The sequence below is a fragment of the Lepisosteus platostomus genome, chromosome 1 (genome assembly GCF_059453375.1).
Source record: "Lepisosteus platostomus isolate fLepPlt1 chromosome 1, fLepPlt1.hap1, whole genome shotgun sequence".
NCBI classification, from domain to species: Eukaryota; Metazoa; Chordata; class Actinopteri; order Semionotiformes; family Lepisosteidae; genus Lepisosteus; species Lepisosteus platostomus.
In genome coordinates, this window is record NC_142611.1 from 66,143,963 (window position 1) to 66,169,582 (window position 25,620).

The window sequence follows — 25,620 nt, forward strand, 5'->3', positions numbered from 1 at the left end:
CTGCTGTGAGGACAGCGCTCTCCCCCGTACATGTCAGGCTGGATCTGCGCGGTGGCCGAGGGGGAGGGGGTGCGTCTGCCCTTCCTCAGTCTCCCCAGAGTGGGCACAGGCGTTGGCGCTGCAAGCCGAGATGCAACACCACCACTGGCGATCGCATGGCAGGTGAACTAACTACAAAACTAACTGGCGAATCTACTCGTGTTAAAATGCACATTCTGGCTTGAGGAAAGGGCCTGATGCTGGCCGGGACGAGTCCGGGGGGGAGGGATTGGCAGTTCAGGGCAGGAGCAGGAGGAAGAAGAGGAGAGGGGGGGCAGTTACCCGGCTGGCAGCGCGCTCCTTGGCCCGGCGGGGCGGCTTCCAGGACCGCTCACGGGTCACGCTATTGACGTAGAAGCAGCGGCCCGTGACGGGGTCCAGGTGCTGCTCCCACAGGTCCAGCACCTGCAGGGGCCGCTGGGTCGGGCTGGGCGGCTCCGACAGCCGCCGGGAGCTGTAGAGGGGCGACTCCAGCAGGGAGTGGCGCGGGATGTAGGGCTGGGCCCCCAGCTGGAGAGACACGAGAGCACAGGTCACAAGGGCCCCAAAGGTCACAAGGGTCACAGGTCACAGATCACACAGGTCACAAAGGTCACATGTGTCACCGGCCACGCTTATCACAGGTCAAAAGGGTCACAGGTCGCGCAGATCACAGGTCACAAAGGTCACATGTGTCACCGGCCACGCTTATCACAGGTCAAAAGGGTCACAGGTCGCGCAGATCACAGGTCACACAGGTCACGTGGGTCACAGGTCACAAGGGTCACACAGGTCACATAGGGTCACAGGTCACACGAGTGCCAACATCATAAGGTCAGGGCTGGCTGTCTAACAGCTGTGAGCTCCTGTTCCTGTCTGCAGAAGGGTCAGATAACCAGGCGAGTGAGAGCGAGAGCAAATAGGGTGAGGGAGAGGGTCTGTGGCAGCACTGCAATTCATTGGTGTTGCCGGTAAAGCCCTCGCAATTCAAGACTGAGAGGGAGAGTCGATGAGAGAACAGGAAGAGAGAGTGAGGAGTGAGAGAGTGAATAGAGTGAGGGGGTTGAGAGAGAGTGAATAGAGTGAGGGGTGAGAAAGTGAATTGAGTGAGGGGTGAGAGAGTGAATTGAGTGTGGGGGTTGAGAGAGAGTGAATTGAGTGTGGGGGTTGAGAGAGAGTGAATTAAGTGAGGGGTGAGAGAAAGTGAATTGAGTGAGGGGTGAGAGAGAGTGAATTGAGTGAGGGGGTGAGAGAGTGAATTGACTGAGGGATTGAATTGTCAATGAGAGGAAGGAGGGGGAGAGAGAAGAGGAAGAGAGAGAGGTGGAGGATTCTACTGCAGCTGTCCTTACAGACAGAATGGACCTTCATGGACACTGTCAAGTACTGTACGTGCAGACAGATGACAGGCAACGTCTTTTTAACAGATTAACAGATTAACAGCAGCAGCAGCACGGTGGGCATTCACCAAACACAGGACTGCGGAGGCACAACAGCTCACACAGGAAGAGCGCTGCACTGCAAACGCTGATAAGAAGCAGGATGTTCAACTGAAACTTGAGTCAAAATGCAATTGATGAGGTGGTTATCCGGGGTTACAAAATACAAAACACAAGCCAGACACCTATTCAAAAATAGGAGACAGAGCTATGGGTTTAACAGGCAGAAACACTAAGGGAAAAGCTTTTTTCTTCCAGATCGGGAGGTTAAAGCAAATCTGGCCTGGATTACATAATGCAGTCATTTCACTAATGAATGATAAGTGAACCTCTGTGGTACACTATGACGACTGGCTGTAGTACTGACAGTATCCAGAAGGGGGCGGCACAATCCACCCACTCACTCCAGCCACAAGACAGCGCAGGCATCTGACAGCAGCGCTCTGTAATCCCTGGTTTCTATTGGCTGCCACTTTGGGTGACATCACAAAGCAAGAGGGAAACAAGCACAGCCTTTAAAGACCCTGCTTATCAGCAAATGGTTTCAGATTGGGCATTAAGTAAACACATTAAAACTAGACAGGCTAGGCTGTGTGAATATTACAAAATAAGTAGTTCCCCCCTTCCTAAATGGGAGGGTATTCAAATCACAGGCATCACCTGGGGTTCCATGCTGTTTGTATGCAAAGAGCTGGGCTAAAAGCAGTCTTTTGGAAGGAACAAAAGCCTTCCATCCCCAGATAAATGGAAAGTTTGGCCCCTCCAGGGGGGTGCGGGGCCTCACCCCTCGCTGTGACTCGGCTTCCGGGGACCAGAGCCGGGCTGACAGAGAGGAAACGCTGTGGCGTCGACTGCTTTCAGAACACGTCAGCACCTCTTCACAGAGAGGCAGAAAGGTGCAGTCAGCACAAGGCGCGTAACCGCCATTTAGCTGGGCTGCACCTGGCCTTCAAACGGCTCTGTAGAATACACATAAAACTGAGGAGGTGCTTCTTTACCCAAAGAGAGGCGGGAGTATGGAGCAGCGTGGTTTGGCTATGTGGTCGGGCACCCCTGGTCAAATTGCACGTTTCACAGAATCTCACACCGCCCACACTTTTGCACATGCCACATTCACCATTTTATTTTTTCCAATCTGTTTAATTCAGCAAACAAACAGTAATTGAGCATTGCAAAGTGCAGAAATACATCATATTTAAGTTTGTACCCTGCAGAGGTTGTGTGAACTTCTTTTCACTTCGAGATTCATTGAAAGAGGCAATTTGATCAGGGGTGCCTAAACTTTTGCATACAAGTGTATGTGTTGTACAAGGCCTAGCCCAGGCTGATGTCGATGTGTTTGTGCTCCGTTTTGTGCTTTGCATTTTAATGTCTCCGATTCAAGGTTTGTATTTTTTCTTTTAATGCAGAAGGGCTCTGTTCTATTGTGTGCAACAGTAGACAATGACCAAATCAGGTGCTTAGTGGATTTAGACTAAGTGGCTTATCGGAACTGTGCATGTGTGTTAAGCATAAAATCCTGAGAAAGGTTGCAAACGAGAGGTGACCATTCGTCCCAAAAGGCCACTGGGCAGTTAGTAGTTAATTAATCCAATGAGTCCATTCAGCCATTTTTGTGAAAGAAGTCAGGGTAGCAGCTTCAACAACATGGCTGAGTAACCAGTTCCACGCTCCTGCAACCCTTTGGGTAAAGGAGTGCCTCCTCTTCTTAGTTTTAAATGCACTTTCCACATGTTTCACCTTCCCAAGACGTCAGCTGGGTTGGCTCTGTCAGTGTCTGAGAAGATCCCGGATATTCAGTTCAGGTCCCTCCTAAGCTTCCCTGTCCAAGACTAAAGAGACTCAGTTCCTCCTGCACGGTCTTCGCGCCCTACCTGCAGGTGGCTGTGCCTGCGGGGGGCCTCCACGATGTCCCCCTGGCTGTAGCTCTTGGTGTGGGGGGCCCCGCTGGGGCTGCCCCCCGCCTCGGGCTCCTGATAGGGGTTCTGGGGCAGCATGCTGGAGCTCTTGCTGCGGGCCATGGGGCCGGAGGGGTCCGGGGGCAGCAGGAGGTGGCCGGAGGAGGAGGAGGGAGGGGGGCCGGCGAAGGGCAGCGTGGGGAAGTGGCCCCCGGCCCCCCGGCCGCGGAAGGTGGAGTTGAGGTCTTCCATGGAGCGGCAGAAGGTCCTGGCGGGCGCTGCAGGAGAGGAAGACACGACCCTGGTGTCAGTCCTGCCTCCCCCACGGCCCTGCTGGGTCACACAGGGTGCGACCTACCCTCCGTCGAGGAGATTCACGCCATCACTCGGGACCCCAGCCATCCCGGCTGCAGACAGAGCCCCCCCTCTGTGCTCCTGCAAGCAGTACTGCACTGTTCAAGCCCGGACCACTAGGCTTCAGAACAGCTTCCAGCCCACTGCAGAGGGCATCCTGAACAGCTCACTGTGGAGTGCCCCAGCACTCAATCCACCCTGCACTCTGACTTTCTACCCCGTACTCATCGTTCTGTTTGTATTTATTGTTCTGAGTATTGTCTTTATTATTTACTGTTCTGTAATGTACTGTCTGACTGTGCGGTGTTGTCTGCTGTGCTGTGCATGTCCTGGGAGATCCGGAGAGTACACATGGCACTCCTCTGCTCTACGCTGGCCTGACCTGCCCCTGCTGCTGCACACATCTGACCTTCGAACACAGGCGCGATATAACCTCAAAAACAAGAACTGAACTGATTGAAATTAACAGGAAAGCTGTTAGCAAGGCATTGAAGCCAATAGGTCTTGAACCTCCTCCTTTCTTGAATGTAAAACAAAGTCCCTTATAATATACCTGATTTCTCTGGTCGCTTTTGCACATCTGGAGAAAATGCAGTGGTGCACAAAAACAAACTGATGCACAGAAGGAAAAACATCCGACTGGGGACCGACACTCAAGAGGCCTGTTTCTGTGGCTGCAGGGTTGTTTTCAACACAAACTCAGTGACCGTCCTTACCTGGGCAGGGCGACTGTGAGCAGGGCGTGAGGGAGGCCCTGGCCACCAGGCGGACATTGGCCTGCACTTCGGTCACGTAGGTCGCGGGCACGTAGATGGGCTTCGACTTGGGCGGGGCGCCCATGCGGCGCACCTGCCACCAGTCGTCGTTGGCCTTGCGCAGCAGCACGAAGCGCTCGCCCTCGCGCATCGACACCTGCCGCCCGTCCGTGGCCCGGTACGAGTAGTCATACTGGGCCTCCAGCACCACGCTGCCCCCTCTGGCCGCCGAGGGCAGTGCAGTCTTGCGCCAGCTGCCGGACAGCATCTCACAGCTGGCCACCGCTGCTGCTGCTGCTGCTGCTGCTGCTCGGGCACATCTGGATCGGGCGGCCAATCAGGGCCATGCTCTGAAACACAAACGACCAATGGCATTTCAGCAACTGTGCGTTAAACAGCTGCACATGTTAGTCAGCTGTGGAATTACCACATGGACAGGACATGCCAGGGAGATCAGTTAGAACACAATCAAATCTGTTAATAGAAACCACACTGAGGGAAGTTGCTGTTGGGTGGCACAGTGGTTAACATGGCTGCCTTGCAGCACTGAAGCTCTGGCTTCAATCCAGGACATGGGGTGCTGTTGGCATGGAGTTTGCATGTTCTCTGTGGGTTTCCTCTGGGTGCTCTGATTTTCTCTCACAGTCTAACCACATGCTAGTAAGCTGCCTGGCCCTGGGGTGAGTGTGTGTGTGTGTGTGTGTGTTTGCGTTTGCTTCTGCAGTGTGCTGGACTGGTGTCCTGTCCAAGGCGTACCCTGCCTTGTTCCTGTTGCTCCCCTGTGACCCTGAATTTGAAGAAGTGGTTAGAAAATAGATGAATGAAAGCTGGGTTTTTTTTGTATTTCTCTTCTTACAGTTTCTTCAAGAACAACAAAACGGAAAGTTTATCTGCACGTTTGGCACATTCATGGGGAGGTTTGTGGGCTTGTTGCAGAATTTCCTCCTAATCTGATGAAAGCAATAATAAAAGCAAGAGAGGCAAATTTAAGAGAGCCGCAATACAGGTGTGGTAAGAAACAAAACGAATTTGTCTTCCACTTAAACGTAGTCTGGGGGATTTTGGAGGGGCTTTTTATTCACAGAAACAGTGAAGCGGGTTTGCTTGGAAAGTAGTCCTGATCCTGCAACTTCTTTTCTTGAAACTGGCAAAGCAAAAACATCAAAAAGCAAGACATTTCACACAACAACTTAGAATGGTAACAGGCACTCTCCACTGCAGTAAGAAGAAGTTGCCACGCTCAAATCTTTCCAACAGCTAATGTGAATATTGACATTTCTGGGCCTGACAGGGCAGGCTGTTTAGGATGTGACAGAGGGCAGTGGCCGACAGTTCGGAGCTGTGCAGTGCAGTGAGTGTCAGCACACAGAGAGAGAGCTGCCCAGAACCAGTGCACTAATTAATCACTTCCATGAGCAGGGCTGGGGGGCGAGGGGGGATAATACATTTTTTGTTTCCCTCCGAGTCTCCCCCGCCATGTGACTCCCCACCCCCCCGGCCTGCTCGGAGCTTGCTGCAGACTTCCTGTCTTATACAACAGTCCCGAAAAAGAACAAATTACTCTTCTCGCGTTCTAATTAACAATGCCTGGGAGTCACGCTGGTTTTCTTATGCAAACAGCCCGGCTGTGTTCTAAAAATTGATCCAGGATCGGAGTGCTAATCCGATGCTCGGGAACGACGGGAGGCTTGTTCCCTTTGCCGAGAAGATTAAGGCCCCGTCATCGCCGCAATCGGATCTCCGCGACCCCGGTGCCGGCGGGGCTGCGGACTGTGTCCCAGTCCCGAGGAACTCCTGCTTGGGATCAAAGTAACTCGTGTCCCTGGACTCTCCTGGAACTCCTAGATCCCAAATTAAACCATGGAGTAGGTGATTACTAGAGCCCAGATAAGCAAGCGTATGTGTAACATTCAGCCAAAATAAGGACTACTCCACCACCAGCGACAATAACTGCTGCAAAACATTGCAGTATCTCTTTACAGATACATGACCACACACTCAACAGGACCCGGCGCAGCTCTGCATTAGATGTGGGTAGCAGCCAGACATTGCGCCTTCCGTAGGTGGACTTCCCATGTGACAACCCCCTGCCTGTAAGCCGCTGAGGCAGACTGGTCTAACACATTAGCCAGGTCAGCTGTTGCCTTCCGCAACCACCAGGCCCCATGTAATGACACTTCTGTAGCAGGAGAGCACATAGGAAAATCCCTGTCCTGTTACTATGTTAAAGTCCTCAGGAATCCACAGGACATACTGCTGGGCTATTCACCCTATGCTGGACACAACAGGTCACCACTATAAAATGCCTGTCCATTTTCTAACCACTCACACCAGGACCAGTTTTCCCCACAAACTAATTAACCATGTTAACATACAAACTGCACACAAACAGGCCCAGAATTGAGCCCAGGGCCACAGTACATCGAGGCAGCAAAGCTACCATGTTGCCCTATAAAATACATAATTCTGTTAAACCTTTGCAGGACAATGCACAAAAAGCCTCACCACTTTGACTGCAAGGAGAGAGCCTTCACAGAGGAGAGCTAGCCTGCTGACCTGATGCCTGAGTCACTAGCCTGTGCAGAGTTTGTGTGTTGAAGAAAACCACTGGTCTGAACTTGCGATGGACCCGGAGCCCGATCCTGACACATGCTGTAGAAAATTGGACAACGCAGCCCTGATGCCGCCGTCTCTTCCAGCAGCTCCCCACGGTCAGCTGGCGTGGCCACTCCGTAGTCCTCTGGTTCTACCGCACTCACAACATGCGTTGGGCTTGGCCACACTGTGCGTCACCATCGAACCCTGCCCTGCCGGCACCTGGGCTTCTGCCACAGGTTCACTGCGCCTGTACTACGATACGAGCCGGTGCACTGTAATGTGGAAATGTGGAAGATGAGAGCAGGAGGCACTTCTGTACCCAAAGGATTGTGGGAGCATGTCAAAAGGATGGAAAAGAAACACACTGCCCCCCCACCCCCACCTCCTCCTCTGTAGCAGGTGGCATCTGAGGATCTGCGGAGGTGAAAAGGAACGGAAAAATCAAGTGGAACAAACACTCACTCACTCAGGAAGGAAGGAAGTGGGCTCGCAGGGGCTGCCCGCAGTGCTATCAGAGCCGAACACCCACTGGTTGATAGTAAACGATCGCCTCCTGACCACGACGAGACGAGTTTCGGTTTGGCAGGACAGAAGAGGGGAGCACGCCGCCGATGTCCGACTAACAGACTGACAAATCGGAGGACTGATCAGATGACTGCTCCCATCTCTCAACACCCAGCCCTTCCCTTGTTGTGCAATGAAAACGAGCAGAGCGATACCCCGGGGTCTAGCAACACCACTGCTGATGGGAGCGGGGCAGAGTCATCTGTGACATCAGCAACCTTCTGAGGAAAGGAGTGACGTCACCTGCGACGTCATAGCTGGTCGGAGGGAGGAGCAGGGTCGTCTGTGACATCATCGCCAGACTGGGGGGAGGAGGGGCGGGGTCTTCTCAAGCCGAATGGCATCATCATAGGAAGTCGAACTTCGGCAGTTTCCTAAGCGGACTGTTTTTTGAAAAAAGGAAAATTTCAGGTGCACGTGCTTTGATCCACCTCCTCCACCGCCTACTCCCGCCCCCATTCCTCTAGGGCAGATGGGGCCATTCGTTACCAACACTGACACTGCTTGACATCAATCGCAGAAGCAATCCTCACTTCTTCACTATGCCTTGCTATGTGCCTGTCCCGCTGTGTGACCTACAGGGCTACAGACTGGACAGACTGTGACTAGTTACCCAAGGTCGCCCTGAAGCACTGCGCCTGCTTCGCGGACTCCAGCTATACCGCAGAGACCCGCTCCGTCCATCACTAGTTTGCACGAGCTGACAGAACCGAGCACACAGCTTCGCCCGGCCCTCTTCAGTTAGCACGGCGAAATGAACCCGGCACAGAGAAGGAGACAAGCCCACAGCCCGGTGGGCGTCCAGCTGGGGAGGGCCGACAGAGGGGAAGAGAGCGAAGACAGAGAGAGGGGCAGAGCAGCTGTGGCCGCCAGGCCCGAACCCTGCACACCGGGCAGGCGGGCGCGGGGAGCCACGTAGAGAGGGCACCCACCGCGCCCAGTTCCAATCGGGGCAAGGGGCAAGGGAGGGCAGCAGTGATGTAACCCGGCAGCCACGCGCCAGTGTGTGCAGGGGACAGCCTGGCACTCCGAGCGACACACAGACAAGAGTGTCCAGGACAATGGCATTCATGCTCAGAGGGTCAGTGCCAGCCGCCGGGCACTCTGGAACGCTGCAAAGGACAACACTGAATAGGCTGGCAGCAGCACTCGGGAAGCAGGCTGAGGCTTCTGACTATGCTTGTGTCTTTAACCCAGCAGATTCTTTCAGAATGAACAGTGAAACCACTGGATGTGGAAGTGCATTTAAAACTGAGGGCAGGAGGCATTTCTTTACCTAAAGGGTTGTGGGAGCGTGGAACAAGCTGGCTCAATTAACTACTAAATACCAAACTTAAAACTGCCTCCTCTCGTTTTTTACATTTCTTACATCCTCATGCTCTTAATTAAAGAGTCATATTCCTATCAGTCCATTTGCACAACAAACCCTTATGATACCGCTTTTATTTCTGCCCATAACAGGGCGAGCCCTCTCAGCACACTCATGCAAGCCACCCATCCCCATAAAGAGCTCCCCCATCCTGGCCCTGGGGACCCCCACTGGGGGTCGTCACTCCAGCTGACCTCGTTACTTAATTGAATCCTCAGTTATAATAATAAAATCCTTACAAGCCGGTTCAATGGATCCTTTGAGAGATTATTTTCTCAATAGCTGGCGATCTCGCGCTGCTTATGAAAGGCATTAGTTACAAGTCAGCTTCCCACATCTTTGGGCACTGAAAACAACTAAACATCTCAAACTGATCCTGTTATTAAGTCCATTACGGATGCAATGATATAACGGGGAACTGACCCGGAATGATATCCAGCAGGTGTGATGGGAACCCTTCTCTCCCAAACAAGCAATATCTTCTTGTGAGAGTCAAAGCGGTGTGGGAACGCAGTTTGGCGTGTTGTAGATTGAGGTTCAACACGGGTCTCCCCTGGATGTGACTGCCCTGTATTTTACTGTGCTCTCCTGCCCCGCACTGTGATTGTGACAGCTGACAGCCATGGCGAACGATCCCAAGAGTAGCGGGACATACTAACGCGCGAGGTGAAAGCCTGCTAACACTCCCAGCGTGTGCGGAGCTGCGTGTACAGCGGGCTCACCGTCTCTCTCACAGCTCACGGCTCCGGCGCGCGCTCGCGGCCGCCGGCTCTCTCCCAGGGGGCTAGCGAGCCATCTGCCGTGCCGGGCCTTCCAGCCAGCGAGGTCCTGCAACAGAGCACGAAACGTTCACTGGGCCGCGCCCTTCCGACCGCCGGCACGCTAGCCCCGGGCAGTGCCAGCCCCCGCGCCCCAGCTCTGCGCGGTGAAAGGCCTTGTTGTTTCGGTCAACAGCACCCATCCTGGCACGCACACTGGAATGTTACTGCGTCTCGTGTCCGGGGCACAGACACACACGGCGCTCGGTCTCAGACGTGCGTGTGTGTGGGGGGAAGGGGGGCATCTGGTGTTTTGCCAATGAAGAGGCGGGCAAAAAGGGGGGGTGGGGGAACAGCTGCCCCCACATGTTTTATTAAAGCAAACTAGATCCGTCACCTTCATTTCCACATCTTCTCCTCTCTTTCCCTACTAAACTCTGTGGCTAAGGATCTGCGCCTCTGGCTGGAAGGTTGCCGGTTCAAATCCCGCAGCCGGCAGAGGAATCCTACTCCATTGGGCCCCTGAGCAAGGCCCTTAACCCCAACTGCTCCAGGGGCGCTGTACAATGGCAGACCCTGCGCTCTGACCCCAGGCTCTCTCCCTGTGTGTGTGTCTCATGGAGAGCAAGCTGGGGTATGCGAAAAGACAATTCCTAATGCAAGAAATTGTAAAGGGTTAATAAAGTGATGTTATAAAGCAAAGGATCAGAATCCCCATATTCAGAGGAAACCTCCCACACTCCACCTCTCTCTGCCAGCCCCCCTCCCCCCCAAAAAAAAACATACAAATCCACCCCACTTTTCTTAAGCAGTTGATCTGGAAGAACAAACTCCCCCGATTTCCCTGTAACCCTGCAAGACAGTAACAGCTCCCTCCCGAACTCTGCGAATCCCCCTGGTGCCTGCTGGGAGGAGTAACAGGCTCAGTAAACACTGGATAAGTGAGGGCAGGTTTCTTAACTGAACCTACCAAACAGGACCAACTGATGAGCACAAATGCTGCAATTGAAGGCCCCTGAGCTAGTGTTTTCATCAATGCATATGTAGGAAACACATTCCTCTTATAACCCAAGCTGCCAGAACTGAAATAGCTCATTAAGAAGCGCTCCTTATTAGACCTTGACCTTTATTTGTCATACAACAGTGCCTTATTATCTTTTTCATCAACAAGGCAATGGGCTTCAATTTCACTTTACTGTAACTAACAGCAGGACACAGGCTGACTTCTCTTGGTTCAGTGTTCAGTGGACGGAGGAGTGTCGTTTAGGCTGAGTCTGCAGCTCTCTCCGGAGCTTCCTTCGTCGTTTAGGCAGAATCTGCAACAGACAACTGACCCAGCACCAGGGAACTCTAGACAGGGACTGCTCGTCCTGAAGCACTAATAATTCAGAAGGGCAGCTGAGCCCTGAAAATAGAAACTGCAAGGGCTTTATAATTAACTGGCCTTTTCCATTAGCTTTTCGTTCCGCATGGGACTAAAGCAGATTGAAAGACTCACGCTCTGCCACCTGCAAGGCCACGCCTCTCCGCCTGCTTCGGGAGATCCTCGGTGTTAAAATAGGTGAGAATTCAGGAAAGTGCAGCTGCCCTTCAGAGGAATGGAGCAAGAATTGGCACCACTCTTACACAGCTGCTCCCGAAACTTCTCCTACTCCCTGCCCTCCCATCTGTTTCGGCAAGGAAACAAGGGCCCAGCTCACAGGCCGGAGGGTGGCAGGAGTCAGGAGTTCCGATACGGCGGCACCGTGCCTGGCAGGGGCTGTGCTGTGCCGGCTGGCACCGAGAGCGACTGCGGCCCCGGCAGATGGCACCAATTTGCCAGGAAAACGGCTCACGTGGATGCGACCGGGGCTGAGACAGGCAGCCTGGGAAAACCTTCCCATCCCACTGGGAGCACAAGGGAATCTTCAGACACCGGACTGGTGCGGAGAGAAGCGGCATCCAAACACAGCAATATTAGCCATATCACCCTCCAACTCACAACTGGCAGCCCACTGAGGCTCAGCAGGTGTGAGCCTGGTCAGTACCTGGATGGGAGACCTCCTGGGAAAAACTAAGAGGTGCTGCTGGAAGAGGTGTTAGTGGGGCCAGCAGGGGGCGCTCACCCTGTGGTCTGTGTGGGTCCTAATGCCCCAGTGTAGTGACGGGGACACTATACTGTAAACAGGTGCCGTCCTTCGGATGAGACATAAAATCGAGGTCCTGACTCTCTGTGGTCATTAAAAATCCTAGGGCGTTTCTCGAAAAGAGTAGGGGTGTAACCCTGGCGTCCTGGCCAAATTTCCCATTGGCCCTTACCACTCATGGCCACCTAATAATCCCCATCTGTGAACTGGCTTCATTACTCTGCTCTCCTCCCCACTGATCGCTGGTGTGTGGTGAGCGTTCTGGTGCACTATGGCTGCCGTCGCATCATCCAGGTGGGGCTGCACACTGGTGGTGGTGGAGGGGAGTCCCCATTACCTGTAAAGCGCTTTGAGTGGAGTGTCCAGAAAAGCGCTATATAAGTGTGAGCAGTTATTATTATTATAGGGGAGCCAGAGCCTATCCCAGCAAGCAATGGCCACAAGTCTGCTGTAGGACACAGACACTCACACCAGGGCCAGTTCTGCCCAGAAGACAATTAACCCAGCAGCCTGTCTCTGGACTGTGAAACCAGTTTCCTGGAGGAAACATACACAAGCACGAGGAAAACATACAGACTCCATGCAGAAAGCATCCCAGGAATTGAACCCAGGGCCCCAGCGCTGTGAGGCAGCAAAACCAACAACTGTGCCGCCATGACGCCCTAAAACAATACACAGTGGGTTAAAAATCAATGATTTCAATCCCAGCACACACTGCTAATCAGTAGGCCCCTGTCCCAGCTGGGAGGGGGGAATCAAACAGATCTGGATCCAGATCACGCGGAGTTATGCCTTTTTAACCAGCGGGATAACTCATCAATAATTGAACCGTGCAGTTAAGTAGCTGATTTTATCAAAGGTCTGCTCCAGTAAAAACACACGGGAAATCACAGTATTGGACTGTGCTTCAAATCCCGCTCTCAGATTCTCCTCAAATATCCTGGCTCCCCTATTCCGGTATTCCGGGGACCTGCCCACCTGGAGCTGATTCTGCACAGGGGAGCGTAATTCAGCGTCACACACGTCTCGGAGCACTAATAGTGCAAAACCCCCAGGCCTCGGTGCAATGTGCCACGGCAATTTGCTTCCCCCAGTTGGCCCCCAAGTGATTTTACAGCTGTTCTTATAACAGTTACTCAGCAGATCTTAAAAAATGTAGAAAAAAACCCCCAAACACCCTGGAAAACATCCATTCATCTTCCCCCCCTTCTCACCACTTCATCCAAGTCAGGGGCGCAGGGGAGCAGGAGCCTGTCCTGGCCAGCACGGGAGCAAAGGGGGGGTACAGCCTGGATGGGGCGCCAGTCCGTCACAGGCTGCAAGATCTCAAGTAACTATAACAACTAAATAACAGGAAATGCAGAGGAGATGAAAAACCGCTTTCGAGCTTTCAGGCGAGGTGCAGAGCGCTCTCCAGTTGCACTTCAAAGAGCCTTTGTTTTAACCAGACCCGCTTCTCTGCAACAGACAATAACGGCGGTTTCACTCGTCTCGGAGTGCCGCGATCCCAGGTTCCAGCCTCCCGCGCGGGGCCGCTGTTTTCGGCACAGCAAACAGAAAGAGAGAAATCAAAACGGATCCCGTCCACAGTGCTGGACGCACAAGTGGAACCAGGTGGAGGGCAAAACAAAAACACCAGAACGACACAGACAGGTCGTTATCTCCTGCTACAGTTTGCCCTGGGGGGGTACATGCTGATTAGTATTGCTGCCTTGCAGTTCGGGGCCTCTGGGTTCAATTCCTGAGGGAGACTACAGGCTGGAGGTCTGAAAAGGAGACGGGATCAGTCCAGAGAGGGATCAACTAGATGCATCCAGAAACTTAAAGGGAAGTCTTGCACTGACAGGCTGAAAAAACGAAGACATTTTAGTCTTGAACAGAGAAGATCACAATGGGACCTGACGGAAGTACTCAAAGCCCTTAAAGTCAGCCCACTGGACTTCAGAACGAACAGCGAGACAAGAAACCAAGAACAGGAGACACGTCTTTACGCAAAGGGTTGCAGGAGCAGGGAACAAGCCATCGGCCATGTTTTTCGAAAACAAAGCCCTGGCTTCTCTCAAGAAATGGCTGGATGTGATCCTGGTATCAATCAGCTACAAAGTAACATTTGGTTTGGCTCTTCCAAAAACAAAATTCTTACTCTGGTCCGTACGGATTTAAAGAACAGCAGGGACCATGCAGCAGTTACAGGGCAATTATGGCATAAAGGTTCTGTCTGGTTTCAGAACCAGGACTGGGCTGGACTGGGCCTTTAGCAAACTGGTGCAACTTAGCTGCAGAGTTACTGAGCTCAAAGTTTTAACCCTTTCAATCAAATATTTAAGTTTAGATTGTTTTTTTATCAACTGGGCATGGCGATTAATTTCTATAATTTGTTTAGATTTTTAAATAATTCCTCAGGTCCTACCAGGATCAGAATTTGGGACTTGTTAGTTCCATCTCTGAATACTGAGTGAATTGAGAAAGCACTTTGACAAAGTCCATAGGAACTCTGCTATCTTTATCTCTAATCTTCCCTGCACAAACAAAAGTCTATTATCGGGTCCTCATCCTTCCTTGGGTATTTTGCTTTTGGTCGTGCTGTACAGAAACCCTGTTTAATTCCAGAGGGGAGGTGACAGTGGCTGTTTTGAGTCAGATAATCAAATATTGATGGGAAGATTAAAACAAAACACTAAAAGACACTCAGACACGGCATGGGGTCTGGGCTTTGAAATCTGGCGTGCGTGTATGTGTGTGTGGGGGGGGGGGTACTGTCTCCTGCAGAGAACAGAGCATTCCTGAATCCTTCCCAAAATCCCCCCAGCCCTCTTCTAATACAGGGAGGCCCAATAAGCATGAAGCAGCCAATCGGGAACAAGGGCCAGTGACAGCCGGTGAAGACCATTGGCTGTCGATGACAAACGTTGCCACAGCAACAGGAATGTGGACCAGAGGAGTCAACACTGTGCAGGCCTGGGGCAAGATGTGCTGTACTGTTACTCTGCAGGCCAGGAGCGGAGATACGAGAGAAAGAGAGAGGAAGGAGAGGCAGAGAGAGAGTGAAAAGGTGAGAAAGAGAGAGAGAGAGGCAGAGGGACAGAGGGTGGGCAACAGAGGAACAGAGAAAGAGAGAAAGTATGTGCAAGACAAAGGGAGAGAGAAAGACGCACTACCCAAGCACTAGAAAAGGAGAGTCATGACACCCCACACATCAACCATGTGGTCTTGCATCGGCACGTCTCTCTCTCTCTTGCACGTACCGAACAAATCTCGGTGTGGCCGATGTGTGCACACGTGCAGTCACAAAGCGCATACAGCTGCAGCGGTCAGTCCCCAGGCTGACGGCCACAGAGGGAGGGGCTGGACAGCAGCATCAAGAGCTTCCCCCTCGCTCTCTACTTCTGCTTCAGAGAGAGAGCCACTGTCCAAAAACGTGATCCCGGATTGAACACGGGGCTATCGCCTGCAGCCGCCCTGGGAAGACAGGAGAGGAGACGGCCGCTCCGGGCTCCTGGCAGGGCCCCTGTCCCGAGGGGGAAAAGACCGTCTCGCTGTGAGACGGCAGCATCAGAAGTGTGGACGTGTGGAGCTGTGCGCAGCGGGTTTTACAAAGACGGCTGGCCCATCTCTAAACAGGGGAAAAACAAGTAGGAGCTCCAGACTGAAAGCAGTTTTAACCGCTTGATTCTGAGCGCCAGTATCGGCATCCCGCAGGCTCAACACTCACGGCAGAAAGAGAAGCGTGGCTTCTGCTCTTTACCAGCTCAGCCTGCGGCTCGTCTCAGATTATACGGGGAAATTAAAAGTTTTTTTTTGTGCTACCAGAATCAGGAGTCAGTTCCTCCCAGATTCCCCACAGCCCTCTTAGAATACTGGGAAGCCCAATAAGCATGAAGCAGCCAATCAGAAAAGGGGACAGTGACGGCCGGGAAAGGCCATTGGCTGTCGAGGACAAACGTTGCCGCAGCAACAGGAATGTGGGCCGGAGGAGTCAGACACCGTGCGGGGCCCTGGGCGAGATGTGGGAGTGTCCCACCGGCCCAGCTCGTGCGAAGGCAAGTCACTCAGGCATTATTAAAGGAATATCATAGTCCTGGGGCTCACAGAGCTGGGCCTGGAGAGCCTCACCCCTGCTGCATTTCAGTCCAGCCCATCTAACTTACTGCAATCAGGCCTTCATTGAATTAAGAGAAGTTGCTAGATTGGACAATTTGCCAGCTTTTCTTTCTGCTCAGGCATCTGGGTTTTTATTTTATCAATGCAGGCGCAATAGTCTAACGTGTTCCTGAGCTGAAAACGGTTCATCAGTTCTGACGGATCCTATTTCCTAAAGGCAGTTAAGGTTTGAGAGAGCTGGGCAGGAGTACAGGCCAGCAGGTGTGCAGGGCTGCAGGAGCAGGGCAGGGAACAGCTGTCTCTGTCATCAGAAGAGTGAAGAGGAAGGTTTTCAAGACCTCACACTCCCTGAAGCTTCCTATTGGATTTGTCTTCCGCTCTAGGCGGGAGACTCCGAAGGGTGGGCAGCGTTGGGGGGAGTGCCCTGCCTCTTGGTCACAGTGGGATGCCTGCTCTCGGGCGAGATTAAGTCAAGGGTCAGATTAATGTCAGATGAGCCATGTCGCAGCCCAAACAAAAAAACAATCCTACAGGACTGCTGAAATGAACGGGCTACAGATTTCCTCAAAAATCCTCCTGTACCCCAGCAGAATTCCCACGGGGAAGAGCCTGCAAGAAGCATTCCTTAGGACAAGAGAAAAATATACTTTCCAGGCTCCATAAGGACTTCTGCACATGTCCTGCTGATTTGGTTTTTTTGGCATGGGGTTTGTTTTTTGTAGGGCAGTAGGCTAATGCCCCAGACCGCCCACTCCCCTTCTTCATTCCCCGCAGTGTGGCTATAATCCAGCGCCGGCTCTCCTCAACAGCTCCCTCCTGCTTGGGCTCATGTGAAATCCGAACCAGAGCGAAACTGCAAGTCCAGCTTCACAGGGGAGCAGCCCGAGCGGATGAGCCGGGCCGGCCTCAACTCTGAGAACACACCACGCACCCACGGGTCCCGGCGACCGGATGAGGGGGCGCCCTGGTGGCCTGTCAATCACGGTGACAAAGGCAGACGATCCCCCCCTTCCAGCCCTGCCATTCAATTAACCACCCTGCCCAGTATCGACGTGTCCCGGTCATGAACTGTGCGGGCCATCAATCTCCCGGCTGTTATTGACCGTGGGACGCAGTCGAGCAGGAAACCGGAGAGCCCTCGTTCTGACTAACGCCCCCCCAGGGTGTGGGGGTGTCTAGTTCAGCCCATCTTCAAACAGGCGACAGCCGGCCAGTCCTGGGTCAAACCCCGACCAGTGTTGTGGCAAGGTCGGGCAATAACACCGCCGCCAGCTGGCAACAAGAGCAGGGTTAGGGGAGGGCAGAGGGAGAGCCCCCCTAATTATTTTACTAAATGTGCCACCAGCCCCCCCCCCCAAATGTACTGTAGCTACTGTACCAGTACCAAAATAAAAATAGACCCTTCCGAGAAGACCTGTCAGGGTCAGGGGAAGGGGAAAGGGACCTGCTGGTTATGAGCTGAAAGCCAGCCGATTTCACGGTCCAGTGATGGGGTTCAGAGCGCTGTCATGCGCAGATTTACCCCCCCACCTCAGCCCACTGTTATTCAGCTGGGAGGAGTCTGCTCAGGGGACAATGCAGATCACATCAATCCTGCAGTGCTCTCCTGCAGCAGTGTGGATTCCCACTGTTTATACTACACCTGCCCAGACTTTCTCTTCACTGCACAGTGCTCCAGGGCTTCGGACGCTTTTATCAGCTACATCCGAGCGGAATCAGATACCCCAGGCCCAATCCTCCCATGCTCACTCGCACCCAACACTTCCTGTATCCTTCTACTTAGCACCCACATGTGCCCTGTTGAAATCGGTCATGACCACTCCTTGCCCAGGCAATCTGAGTTTCTTCATCAGTGCCTCTCCTCAGTTCAAGTGCAAGAGAACTCCCTTATCCGGTTATCAACCTGCTTCATTTGGTGAACTGATTGCTAACTGATTTTATTTATTTTTGCCTCATGCTTGTATCTTGTGTATCCATCTCACCCACCCACTTTATAAGTCTTCCGAAATTGTGAGGATCACTGAAAGCTGCTGACTTGTGTTTTATTTGTCCATGGGTTCGTGCTGTGTGAAACGTGCTGTGCACGGCGTTCTGTCTTCTACCTGTCTGCAAACCTGATTTCCCCATCAGGGCTGATTAAAGGAAGGAAGGCAGCGGGTGAAAGTGGCGAGGTGGACCTGGAGGTGTCGGCGACAGGTGCGCTGTGTGAAACGGCGAAGCCAGCCCCTGCCCGTGGCGACTGCGCGAACAGGCCGCTCCCCCACCCCGTCTCGCCTGCCGCAGGCCCCAGACTACAAGACACCGCGCCCCAGAAGGTCTCCAGCAGCCGCCATCTCGAAACGGCGACAACTTGACAGGATATCGAGAATCGCAAGTGGCCGCGCTTTTACAACTCTCGATATCCTGTCAGGTTTTCTTGTCTTTTGATCTCAGCGCATATCCTGTTGACAGAGCAGCACGGTGCCCCTGCCGGTCCAGAGCTGGAGAGGGGGGCAGTCGCCCGAGCTGAGCCCGCGCCCATTGTCCGCATTAACAGGGCCGACATCGGGAGAGGGGAAAATAGCTAAATAGCTTAATCCCTCCACTTCATCCATGACCCTCCCCTCCTCCCCCACTCCGCACGCTGTCCTACTTCATCAGCTCACAGGCTGCTGAGCCACGGAGGGCCCTGGCTCTCTCTCTCTCGTCCTCTCTCCCTTTCCCCGCGCTCTCACCCTTGATTCTCTCTCTCTATACTTCCTTCTTTCGCTCTCTCTGTTTCCCGGACCCGGATTCTCTCCCCTCTGTCATTGCCCTCTCCCTCTCTTTCTATCGTTTGGTCTTCTTTCCTTCTTTCTCCCAGTGTCGTGGAGACGTGGGAGGAAGCCGGAGCACCTCGTGAAAAATCCACGTGATCGTAGGCAGGACATGCAAACTCCACACAGACAGCGCCCGCTAACGTGGATCGAACACAAAACCCTGGAGCTGCAAGGCAGCAGTGCTAGCCAGCCATACACCTGCCGTGTGTGTGTCTGTGTGATGTGTGCGTCAGTGTGTGACGGAGTGCTGTGTGTGTCAGTGTGTGGCGTTATTAATAAATCAAGGTAATTGCTCACTGCAGGGGAGACACAGTAAAGGATCTGAGGAGTGCGGACTCCCTGAGTCACCCTCACGAAGCAGATCAGATCAGAACTTTCTGCAGTTGTATTCTCTGTCCGTGGTCATCTGGCTTGGTTGGGTTCAGAGGGGAACTGTGCAAGTTACTACCCGCATTGTAGGGAGCGAGCCTTTGGGCTCATAACTAACAGCTCGCGGGTTCGAGTCCCCACTGTAGACACTGCTCTTGTCCACCCAGTTGTAGTAAGTCCTGTCCACCCAGCATTGCTGGAGTAATTCTGTTCAGAACCAGCATGCCATTCAGGGGGGCAGTCACAGGAGCTCAGGATCCAAGACCAGATCAGGCCCGATGAGCTGCTGTGGCTCTGGTCAGTAAATTTGAGTAGCACCTCAGGCAGAAACAATCAACGACAGATTGACAGAGAAAAGCCACAAGAGGATGTGAAATAACTGCATGAAAAACCGGTTCTTAGAAACCAGCCCTTCTGCGACACAAATCTGCACACCATCTTAAAATACCTCATTGATCCGGGATTTCTTTTCTTAATTTCTTCCTTTTCTTAATTTCTGTTTTTTAATCCTTTTCAGACGCTCAAAAATCCACACCTCAGACTCCTACTCCAGAAGAATGCTGAATTTTACCACAAGAAAAAGAAAGTAGCTGAAACATCTGTTGACTTTTCTTATGTTGTTTCCCCTACGTTTTCAGACTGGTATCGCACCTATCTTTACTGGACTTTACATCTAGGAGAGCAAATGCCAAGATTTTGTAGTTAACCAAGTTATAGAAAAAACATCCTAAACTGACAGGCTCAAACCCAAACGTTTTGACCTTAAAGAGAAAGGACGATGAGGATAAGACTTGATATACAAATATTCAAAATCATCAAAGACACTGACAGAACCAACGCAATGGACTTCTTCAGCACAGTGAAACATGAACCAGAAGGCAGAAGAATCTACATTTAAAACTGAAAATGTACAACCATGATCTACATTTAAAACTGTGAAAAGTTTTAAATTTATCAAGTTTAAAGACGATTTAAGACATATCTTAAAATAAGGTTTTAAAACGTATCTTTGTGTCTAGAGGCGTCTATACACAAAGGGTGGTGGGAGTATGGAACAAGCTGCCCAACCATGTGACACCCTGGTTTCTTTCAGGAAACGGCTGGATGAGATCCTTGGATCAATTAACTAACGACTGCCTAACGGGTTTAATGTGCTCAATGTCTCCTCTGGTTTTGGACCTTTCTCATGCTTCCAGGTATGACATTTCAAAGACTTGAGGGCTGGAAATCCCCGTTTTCCACATGGAACCGGATGAGAAAGAGAGCCAGTGGGAGGGCTGGCTTCCTTAGCAGTCTATAAAGTAACCAGGGGTGCAGTTCTGCCCTTCTGCAAGGCTGGTGCTGGAGAAGAGCTGGTTCTCACACTAGAGAGAAAAACTCAAAGTCACTCTTTAGTCATCTGTCTGCTTTCAGCAGCACCAAAACTGCCTGCAGACCACAGAGAGACAACCACCAACTGCAACACAAGTTCTCAGCACACATCACTGGAAGCTGTGTGTGTGTGTGTGTGTGTGTGTGGGGGGGGGGGGGGGTAAGTATATAATCTACATACGTACACACTATTCCAGCTTCTCAGTCTTCTGAAAGAAAAGAGCCTGACAATAAAAGAACAAGTGAGAGATCAGCACTACTGCGGCAAGCAGGCACTCAGACTCTCAGTGCAGACTCAGCAAGGCTGAGTGCTACAGAAAAGTGGCTAGAAAACCCCCTGACCAATTCCGCCTGCCTAAAACAATGCAACAGAATTTCAGAAAAAAGGAAGTTTTCTTGATAAAGGGCCCATCCTCTCCACGAACTCTACCAAAAGATAGGCCGTCTTTCTCCCCGGTCTGTCATGGTTTCAACAGGGAATTATTTTCGGGTTCAAGCTAAGTTCTTTTCCTTTGCTTTTTTAAAAAAAAAACCTAGAAATGAAAAATACAGAAAATGTTGGTGTTGGTATTGTATTCTGATTACAAAAACAAATCGGCTCAGGGCGCTGAGCTGCCTCTGTTACACCAAGCGTTACAGCAACACCCTGCAGTAAGAGAGAGGCAGCAAAACGAGCTTCGCTGTTAATGGGAGATTATAGCAGTGCAGAGGTGGTTGAGAGGGGAGTTTGCGTGCTTGGGGGGCAGGGGGCGTCTTGTAGAAGATTAAGAGCTCAAATATAGTTATTGGAGAGATCAGGGGAAACTAGCTCTTACCCCACGTGCTCTCATTTGCCCCCCAATCCCTCTAATAACATCATCCACCCGTATTGAACCCACTTCATCCTAATCAGGGTCACGGAGGAGCTGGAGTCTATCCCAGCAAGCGACAGGCGCAGGGGTACACCCTGGACAGGACCCCAGGGACCGTGGGAGGAAACCGGAGCAAACCTGGAAAGAACATACAGACTCCACGCAGACACCACCCCAGCAATGCTAAACACTGTGCCATCCCTTAATAAGCGTATTAATAATGATATTAAGGCTATGAATAATAGTCCACTAGACCTCTCCAGCCATGCAAACCCCCCTTGCAAGTACCTGTGCTCTGTTACAGAGATACAGGCCTGCTCCTGGCAAAGGTGAAAAACGTGCAAAGCAGTGCAGCACACAGCCTGCACAGCAGCTGTAGTCGTCCAACAGGCTGTGCGGTTTGTGGAAAGGCACATATAAATCAATCCCGCTGCGTTAATGGGGCGAAGCGCAAGAGCCGAGCTCCAGGCCCTGAGCGCAGCTCATCAGGCGTGTGAGGCTGTGACAATTACTCAAGCGAAAAAAGACGAGTGTCAGCAACCAGCAGATTTTATAGCCCAGGCTAGACCCAGCAGAGATCGGCAGTGGCTGGAGACTGGAGTCAGAAAGCAGGGAGAACACAAGAACGCAAGAAGGGATGCAAACGAGAGGGGCCATTCGGCCCACCCGACCATTTTGGTAGGTAGGAGCTCCTTGATCCCAGGATGTCATCCAGCTGTGTCTGGAAGGAAGCCCAAGTATCGGCTTAAACTTCATGTTAACTTCTGGGCACCTTGGTCCACACTCCTAGCCCCTTTTGTGTAAAGCAATCCCTCCTGTCCTGACTGGAGGATCTCATCCAGCCATTTCTTGAAAGAAGTCAGGGTATTGGATGCAACAACATGGTTGTTCCACACTCCCACCACCCTTTGTGTAAAGAAGTACCTCCTGATCTTGATTTTAAAAGCATGCCCACATAGTAATATATGCTCTTTATTCATAAGGGAAATCGCTGAGCACCTGGTACACAGAATTACCTGACGCATTAGAGACTATGAGAGACATTGCAAAGGAATGTTTTTTCCTCTAAAGCGAACAAAGGAAGCATACAAATGAGGAGAGACCTCGTGAACCCAGGGACTACATCGGTTACGAATAGCTTATTGATCCCACAATCTCATCCTGGACAAAGATGGTTCTGAGAATCTCATCCAACCAATTCTTGAAGGTTCTCAGGGAATCAGCTTCAACAATGCAGCTGGGCAGCTTGTTCCCTACACCCACCACTCTTTGTGGAAATAAGTGCCTCCCATTCTCAGCCCTAAAGGCACATCCTCACACATTCTGTCTGCAGACTTGCGTCCTTGCTTTCCTGCTGAGCATAATGTAACTCGTTGGTCTGACTCTTTTAGTATCTGTCAGTACTCTTGGGAGGTTACAAGAACGACGTGGCATGTGAACAATATACTCTGCAGTGGCATTGGTGCGGTGCGCTACTGTTTCACATGAGCATGGTCCCGGGTTCGACACATTTTAGGTTTGATTGGGTATTGGAAGTTGCCACTTTCTAAGGGCTGCGATCGCAAGGATTTCGTATGTATTTCATGCTGGTTTCCCAGGTCCAACCAGCGCAAAGGAGGCTGTGTCTAGTTTGAGCAGAACAGCCTCCCTGTCTCTAGTTTCAGAGCCGAGGAGCATGATTTTGCAAACTGTTGGATATGCAGGGAGCTGAGTCCAGCAGTCTATTTACATCACAGTCTCCACACTTTAACACAGGAGCCAGGCGAGCAGAGGCAGCTGTGATCAGTGAGGAGCAGAAGAGACTGCAGGGGCAGCAGCAAAGGCTGCTTGTCCACTCTGTGTCCAGTCTGATTTGGACTAGGAGACGGCAGTAGCAGAAACTGGCCGACTGAACTGAACAGACAAGTCTGGTCCCTTGTTGTCAACTCCCCGCCCTCCCCTCAGCGCAGTGCCTTTCTGATCGCTGCACATCTGCGCCGGGAGAGAGAGAGAGAGGGGTGTCTAGGCTCTCTCAAGGTCATGGCAAGGGTGCACTGTGTGCCCCACACACACACACAGAGCGCGGCCTGCGTCTGGCTGGGATGTCACAGAGGCCCTGACCTCTGCAGAACTTCTCCGAAACCCGCAGCCCGGACTTCCTGCTGCACAGCTTTGCAGAAGACTGCCCCCTCCACGCTCCCCCCCCCGTCCCCGTCCCCTCCCTCTGCACACACACCCCCCCTCACTAAATAAAACACACAAAGCCAGCTCACAACAACAGGAAAGCCACCGACCTGCTCGGCACTCAGTGACTCTGTCACATTACGAGGAAATTTAAGGCGCGTTCGTATCAGAGCTCACATTTAGAGCACAGAGCCTGAGGCCGGCGGCATGACGCACCTTCAGGTAAAATCCCACAGGGCTTTCCGCTCAGGTTTAAGGGTAGGAAACCCCACAGCACAGCGAATTTTAATACTGTGTCAGTGCAATTCCAGGCCAGGGGAAGAAACCTGTTACTTCTGCTGAAGGCTCAAGGTGTCAGATGTGTCTTGAGTCGAAACGCACTGACGCACACCCGGCCAGGCTCTGCAACAGCCCTGCGTCCTGCTCGCTGCCGTGACGCCCAGCGCGGGCCGATCCGCGGCACAGCGGAAGGAGAGCGTGCACACGCCAGAGGGGTCGGCACCGTCACGAGGGCCGGGACCCGGAGCGCCCCTGTGACCCCGGGGCCGACGGTCTGCACGCCTGCCCCTGGCACCACCGCGGCCTTCGTCTTCAGGGATCTTCCTCCCCCGGTCGCAGCACAACGCCAGCAGGTCCGTTCTGGAGGCGAGAGGCCCCTGCGCTCCTGTCACACTGCCTGTCGCTCCTACTGCAGGGCAAGCAGGAATCAGGACCACCTGCCAGCTCCAGCTGCGGCAGAAGTGCCCTGTTGGCACGACACACCTGCCGCATACGCCCAGGTGCCCAGGCGGCACACCTCCCGCCCTCGGAGGCTACCTGGTGCCTAGTTTTCTTTCCCTCCTGAGCCCTGAATTGCCTAATCGAGCTGATCGTTTGCTCAGCTGCACAAGGCGAAGGCTTTCCTGTTGGTTCCTTGAGCTGAACCTGCGTAACCTGCTGGACATGCTGTAGTCCATCTGCTCCATCCTCTACCTCGAGTTCTGGGCTCCAGTCCCAGTCCAGGAGGGTCCAGAGCTGCAGCAAGTTTTCATTCCAGCTCTGACTCAGCTCTGTACTGGTCCACCTGGACCCCCCCAGGAGCAGGACTGGACTCCCTGCAGACACACTGACCCCCCCAGGAGCAGGACTGGACACCTGCAGACACACTGACCCCCCCAGGAACAGGACTGGACACCCTGCAGACACACTGACCCCCCCAGGAGCAGGACTGGACACCTGCAGACACACTGACCCCCCAGGAGCAGGACTGGACACCTGCAGACACACTGACCCCCCCAGGAGCAGGACTGGACACCTGCAGACACACTGACCCCCCAGGAGCAGGACTGGACACCCTGCAGACACACTGACCCCCCAGGAGCAGGACTGGACACCCTGGAGACACACTGACCCCCCCAGGAGCAGGACTGAACACCCTGCAGACACACTGACCCCCCCAGGAACAGGACTGGACACCCTGGAGACACACTGACCCCCCCAGGAGCAGGACTGGACACCCTGGAGACACACTGATCCCCCCAGGAGCAGGACTGGACACCCTGCAGACACACTGACCCCCAGGAACAGGACTGGACACCCTGCAGACACTGACCCCCAGGAGCAGGACTGGAAACCCTGGAGACACACTGACCCCACCACAACCAGGACTAGAGCCCTGATCTAGTTGAAAACCCATAATATTATCTATTTATATCAGCGCCATATGACATCCCCCAGGGCTGTGTTGGGGTAAACCAACTGGCAGCCTGACTCTGAACGCAGTGCTGCCTCTAAACACAGCAGGCCAAGAGACCAGCTGCAGGTCTCTCCTGCCTCATGCTTTCTGTGTGCACTGGGAACAGAACGTGCATTCGTGAACCCTGCACGTCACCACTCGTGTAAACACCACCACAATCATCTTTGTAAGTGCTACACAATGTAGTAACTACTGTATACACCTCCTTATTAAAATCAGACTGTTTCCCTCTTAAGGACAGAGCGCAGGGGAGGAGACTCGGACTCATTCACAGAGACGGAGCGAGAGGGAGGAGGATAAGAAAAGCCCGGCTGACGGGCGTGCTGCGATCCCCCCAAGACCATGGCCTCTGG

The 25,620-nt window shown here is 52.7% G+C and overlaps 1 protein-coding gene across 12 annotated transcripts in view; it reads right to left on the reverse strand.

The window, feature by feature from the left end:
* Positions 1–25,620, reverse strand: part of arhgap9 (Rho GTPase activating protein 9) — a 59,255-nt gene that overhangs the window by 30,621 nt on the left and 3,014 nt on the right. For 5 of the 12 annotated variants that reach the window (XM_088633653.1, XM_088633652.1, XM_088633650.1 and 2 more), the window contains exons 2-5: positions 9,718–9,823; positions 4,426–4,814; positions 3,332–3,633; positions 322–549 (exon numbers count right to left, since the gene is read on the reverse strand). In XM_088633653.1, the coding sequence (XP_088489779.1) occupies positions 322–549; positions 3,332–3,633; positions 4,426–4,732 (837 nt within the window). In that variant the 5' untranslated portion in view covers positions 4,733–4,814; positions 9,718–9,823. Of the gene's footprint in view, positions 1–321; positions 550–3,331; positions 3,634–4,425; positions 4,815–7,117; positions 7,381–7,524; positions 7,835–7,869; positions 8,010–9,717; positions 9,824–18,082; positions 18,281–25,620 lie in introns of those variants that run through there. The other 7 variants (XM_088633646.1, XM_088633643.1, XM_088633645.1 and 4 more) reach the window with 7 other exon arrangements.